The 6,000-nt window shown below is 54.1% G+C and overlaps 1 protein-coding gene across 2 annotated transcripts in view; it reads right to left on the reverse strand.

Annotated features, from left to right (window-relative positions):
* The window catches only part of SLC43A2 (solute carrier family 43 member 2), a 56,532-nt gene extending 50,889 nt beyond the window's left edge, over positions 1 to 5,643 (reverse strand). Inside the window, exons 1-2 of one of the 2 annotated variants that reach the window (XM_048824332.2) lie at positions 5,557 to 5,643; positions 1,840 to 2,036 (exon numbers count right to left, since the gene is read on the reverse strand). In XM_048824332.2, coding sequence (XP_048680289.1) covers positions 1,840 to 1,999 — 160 coding nt within the window. In that variant the 5' untranslated portion in view covers positions 2,000 to 2,036; positions 5,557 to 5,643. Of the gene's footprint in view, positions 1 to 1,839; positions 2,037 to 3,944; positions 4,150 to 5,556 lie in introns of those variants that run through there. The other variant, XM_048824331.2, reaches the window with a different exon arrangement.
* Positions 5,644 to 6,000: the final 357 nt, after the last annotated feature.

Here is a 6,000-nt window from a genome sequence, read left to right on the forward strand (position 1 = left end):
GACAGGAGGATCCTTCAGCCATCCACTCTCATAGTCACCTCTTCCCTAAGTTTTGTTCACTCCCCCCAGACCGTATTCCTTCCACAACCACCAGTCAATCAGCTCAGACTGCTCTGCTGCTCTCAGCCCCAATCTGCTTCCCTGATTCATGCTTGGCCAATCGCGTCTAGAGAGACTCCAAGGATTCTGCTCAACTTGCTGCATTAAAAGTTCGTTCTTTCCTTTTGCCTCATCAACCAGTTTCCTCCCCTCCCTGACTGGCTCCACACATCTAAAACCCCCATCACAGCACTGCTGCTCCTCAAACTTGCGCCACCTCCTTCACCCATTTCTCTTTCAGCCCAAGATCTTGTCAAGTTTCTCAGAAGGTGAACAACTCTCCAAGGTGAAGGCCATCCTCCCATTCCCGCTGCTGATCCTCAGCTCACACACCCCTCCTTGCTCAGTCTAGGGGCACCTCTCCTCTCCACTCCCAATCCCATCTCCCTCCATCACAAGTGATAATCCAGCTAGCATCCTCCCCATATAACAGGGGCAGCCACCGTGTAATTCTTGGCTCATCACTTCCCTTCACCAGAGATTGGCACGCCTGGAGGAGCAGGTGATGCACTACAAGACAAGAGAGAAGTAGTAGGGAGCAGAATTGTGAAGGTACTCGGAGGTGAGGATAACAGACATGAACTTGATGGAGTGAAGCAGGGGGAGCTAGTAGAAGGATCAAAGGTGTGTGTGCGCATCATGATCAGAGCGATGGGCAAGGAAGATTACCTCAGCAGCAGCATTCTGAATGGACTGTAGCGGGTGGCATCAGCATTTTGGGATACATTTACATAGTGAGTGGCAGCCCATAGTGGAAAGTCTCACAGACCAGGTTGACAGACTCAAGCTTGTGAGGCTGGGGCTGACACGCTAAAAATAGATGTGTAGAGGTTACAGCTCGGGCTGGAGCTCAGGCTCTGAAGCCTAGGGAGTGGGGTCATCTTAAGAGCCAAGCCAAAATGTCTACACAGCTATTTTTGGCATGACCAGGGCTCCAAGACTCACTGCCATGGGCTGTGTAGATGCATGCAGGGAGACCAGTGGTGAGAGGTTACAGTAACTGGGGGAGAGAGGCAAAGGACATCTGGATGAACATTCCTACTAGCTGGACAGAAAGAAATAAGACAGATCTCAGAAACATTGTGGAGGGAGAAGTAGCAGGATTTGGCCAAAGCCTGGATGTGTGGGCAAGAGAGGGTGGCGCTAAAGGTGGGCCCAATGACTTTTCCCCAAACTTTCCTGCTTACGTGTTGCACCCCACTGGTTCTGCTTTCCTCCATTCCCTTTTGTCTCCTACCACAAGCAGCCCTGAGCTTCTCCCATATACATTGAGCATCTTCCCTGTTTTGTCACACTTTCCCCACGCCCACCTCTTTCCATAAACTCTAATCAACAGCATACCAGAACCTTCTCTTTGAAAGATCAGCAAGACCTCAGCTAGAGAGGCAAGGTAGAGGAAAGACAGTACAGAAAGGCTTAGGAGTCTTGTGTCTCCCTAGACTGTAAGATCCTCAGGACAAGGCCCAATCTTCACTCCCTCTGCAAAGCACAGGACATACCTAGGATGTTATATACAAATGTTATGTCAGCAAGTCTCCAAGGGAATCTAGGGAGGGAGAATGCATTCTTCCAAGTCTGATCAGTGCATCAACCCGAATCATGTAGGCACTCTTCACACCAGCACATACAGACTGCAAGCTGCTTTGCCGTGCCCCAGCCCTGACATATGTCCACAGTCAAATCTCCAGAACAACAGACTCATCTGAATTCATGTGAACAGCCCCCAGACTTCTTCCTTACCTGGTTCATGACATAGGTAGGAGTAAAATCCTTCAGATTTCAGCATGATGAGCAGTGATGCCCAGCCCAGAAGAACAGCAGAGAAGAGAAGATTCTCTACAACAGCTGTGCATGCCATCCACCAGCGTCGCCGATGCGCAGTAGCAAGTGTGGGAGCCATTGCAACACGTGAGGACTTATTTCTCTAGTATCTAAACCTGTAACAAATTGAAAACAGGACTCTTAAGTTTATCCCCATGTGTCAATATTTATAGAATTAGATATTCATGGCTCCTACTTGCAGGTAGAGGCTACATGGAACATAATTTAAATACAGATATCTTCTCTGACAGATGTGCAAAACTACACACTAAATCAGGGGTAGGCAACCTTTCAGAAGTGGTGTGCTGAGTCTTCATTTATTTACTCTAATTGAAAGTTTTGTGTGCCAGTAATACATTTTAACGTTTGTAGAAGGTCTCTTTCTAGAAGTCTATAATATATAACTAAACTATTGTTGTATGTAAAGTAAATAAGGTTTTTAAAGTGTTTAAGAAGCTTCATTTAAAATTAAATTAAAATGCAGAGCCCCCGGACCAGTGGTCAGAACCTGGGCAGTGTGAGTGCCACTGAAAATCAGCTCGTGTGCCGCAGGTTGCCTACCCCTGCACTAAATAGAAGCCATTGGGGCGTAAAACTAACCTCTGCAGAATGAAATTCAAAGAGTCAATGTCAAGCATGCTGCTCAGAAGGGAAGGGAACACAGGTGCACTTGGACCTGGCCTTATTATGGTCCCTCTGCTGCATATATTGCACTCCACGGGAGTGTTCAGCACTTCCGTTCTACCTGCTGAACAGCAGGTATGAAAGCACACCCTGGGTGAAACCATAGCAGGAGAGCTCTCCTACTGCCTGCTCAGAGTCCATTTTTATGGCAACCGCAGTGCCCTGCCTGCCACCTGTAGAGAGATGGAGAGAGAGGACAAGGCAGACCTCCTTTTTAAGAAAAGGAGTACTTGTGGCACCTTTCATCGGATACATCTGATGCTGTAGCTCACAAAAGCTTATGCTCAAATAAATGTGTTAGTCTCTAAGGTGCCACAAGTCCTCCTTTTCTTTTTGCGAATACAAACTAACTCGGCTGCTACTCTGAAACCTCCTTTTTAAGAAATACAGCAGCTTGCAGAATGGAGAATCATCCAACATATCAGTCTATCTGCAGCACTGATGGCAGGAGAGGTTTGGGCCCTGCAAGGGTGCTGATATGGTTATCTATGCCTGTTGAGTCTCAGCCATTCCTGATCATTTTGAGTCCATCAAGCTTGAGCAAATGATGGATTCACCCTACACTGGAGTGCAGATCTGCTCTGAAGAGCAACTGTGAAAGTGGTGTTTTAGAAGCAGCCACTGATTTTGGCTGCCCTATTTGAGACAGCCTGGGCTTAGTCTTCAAGAACTTTGAACTCCAAAATCAGTGGCCATTTATTTCAGTTCCTAAGCTCAGGGTCTCTACCTCAAATACCTCTTGGAAGATTTGTTGGTCAGGCTAGATCAGTGGTTCTCAACATTTCCAGACTACTGTACCTCTTTCAGGAGTCTGATCTGTCTTTCATATCACAAGTTCCATCTCACATAAAAACCTCTCCGGCTGCCCAGCTCAGAAGGCAGTGCCACCACCAGCAGCAGGACAGAAGTAAGGGTGGCAATAGCAGCCACCCTTACTTCTATGCTGCTGCTGGCAGGAGCGCTGCCTTCAGAGCTGAACAGCTGGAGAGCAGCAGATTTTGGCCAGGGTGTTCGTGTTGTTTGCAGAACGGGAGGACTATTTTTAAAATCCTGCTCCTGTCCCACCCTGCAACATCCACTCCCACATTGTTGAATTGTTATCCCTCTCCCACTGTTATGGCAGTGGGTCCTGCAAGACCCACTAGACCCCAGTCCTGCTGCAGGGCTCTAGAGCCAGTTGTAAACTTGGCAAAGAAGATGAATTGACCTACACCCTGGAAGACCTCTGCATACCTCCAGGGGGTACACATACCTCTGATTGAGAGCCACTGCTCTAGATGAGACTCATAGCCCTATTTGAAGAAGCCATTTCTATAGTCACTTTTCAGAGAAGAACTCACTTTAATTATGATGAGGAAAAGAAGGTCATGAGGAAAAGTCAGGAACGCCAGGGCTGCCTGTGATTACTGGATCTAGAGCAAGTCCAAACTTATAAGGTCTCTTCCTCCTGGCTCACACCCAGCATGGAGGGTCTGACCCAATTTACTAACAGGAAGCTTGAGCCTAATGCTGCAGTGACGGGCAGAACCCTGAACCCCTGGCCCCCTCATGCACTTCCCCCACTCACAGAACCCGCATGTCACCTGGCACAAGGTGCAGCCCTGCCCTGTCCACATGAGCTACCATGACCCTTCTTCACCCCACACAGACCCCCCCACTCCCCGCCCCCCGCCTCTGCAACAGCCAAAACCAGTCTGAACTGGCCAGAGCACTGAAAAGAGAGGGAAGAACAGGCTCTGGGACAACCATGCCAGCTCCAGAATATGCAGGGACTGACCCCCACATTGGGGATCACAGAATCACAGACTAGCGGGGTTGAAAGGGACCTCAGGAGGTCATCTAGTCCCACCCCCTGCTCAAAGCAGGGCCAACCCCAACTAAATCATCCCAGCCAGACACTGAGCCCCCGCAGCTGGCTCCAAAATGTGCCCCCAACGCTCAGCTCTCCCCTCAGCTCCCCCTTTCCATCTGTCCCCTCCCTCCTGAGAGTACCCCCAACTCCCCCTCTTCCCACTCTGGGTACCCCCACCCCCTCGGTACCCCCTGCTCCATCACTCCCCTCCCCCCTCAGAGGGCCCCCAACCCCCTCGGTACCCCCTGCTCCATCAATCCCCTCAGGGTGACCCCAACTCCCCCCTCCCAGTACCCCCACCCCCTCGGTACCCCCCTGCTCCATCTGTCCCCTCCCCCCTCAGAGAGCCCCCAACTGCCCCTCTTCCCACTCTGGGTACCCCCACCCCCTCGGTACCCCCCTGCTCCATCAGTCCCCTCCCCCCTCAGAGGGCCCCCAACCCCCTCGGTACCCCCTGCTCCATCAATCCCCTCAGGGTGCCCCCAACTCCCCCCTCCCAGTACCCCCACCCCCTCGGTACCCCCCTGCTCCATCTGTCCCCTCCTCCCTCAGAGAGCCCCCAACTGCCCCTCTTCCCACTCTGGATACCCCCACCCCCTCGGTACCCCCTGCTCCATCACTCCCCTCCCCCCTCAGAGGGCCCCCAACTCCCCCCTCCCAGTACCCCCACCACCTCGGTACCCCCTGCTCCATCTGTCCCCTCCCCACTCAGGGTACCCCCAGCCCCTCGGTACCCCCTGCTCCATCTGTCCCCTCCCCCCTCAGAGAGCCCCCAACTCCCTCCTCCCGGTACCCCCACCCCCTCGGTACCCCCTGCTCCATCACTCCCCTCCCCCCTCAGAGGGCCCCCAACTCCCCCCTCCCAGTACCCCCACCACCACCTCGGTACCCCCTGCTCCATCTGTCCCCTCCCCACTCAGAGTACCCCCAGCCCCTCGGTACCCCCTGCTCCATCTGTCCCCTCAGGGTGCCCCCAACTCCCCCCTCCCGGTACCCCCACCCCCTCGGTACCCCCTTTGCCCCCTTCTCCATCAGTCCCCCACTCAGGGTGCCCCCACCCCTCAGCACCTCGCCCGGCCCCGGCCCCGGCCCCGGCTCACCCCGCCCGGCTGCCCGGCGCGCGCTCTCCGGGTCTCGCTCGCTCCGGTTCCACCCGGTGTTTTTTATTCGGCTCCTCAGACAAAACAGCGGCGGACGGTGATTGGTGGCGAAGGGGCTGGAAACAGGCGGTGACCAATCAGCGCCCACCCGGCATGGGAGGGGGCGGACGCTCCGCCCCTGAGGTCCCGAAGCCGAGCGCGAGGTGCTGCTGCGGCTCCGGGGGCGGCTCCGGGCCAGTGGGCCCGCTGCACCCACCGCCCCGTGCACCCACCGCCAGCTAGACCCACCGCCCCGTGCACCCATTGCCTGCTGCACCCACCGCCCCGTGCACCCACCGCCCCGTGCACCCATTGTCTGCTGCACCCACCGCCCCGTGCACCCATTGCCTGCTGCACCCACCGCCCCGTGCACCCACCGCCCCGTGCACCCATTGCCTGCTGCAC

Source organism: Caretta caretta, chromosome 17 (assembly GCF_965140235.1).
Source record: "Caretta caretta isolate rCarCar2 chromosome 17, rCarCar1.hap1, whole genome shotgun sequence".
In the NCBI taxonomy this organism is placed as follows: domain Eukaryota; kingdom Metazoa; phylum Chordata; order Testudines; family Cheloniidae; genus Caretta; species Caretta caretta.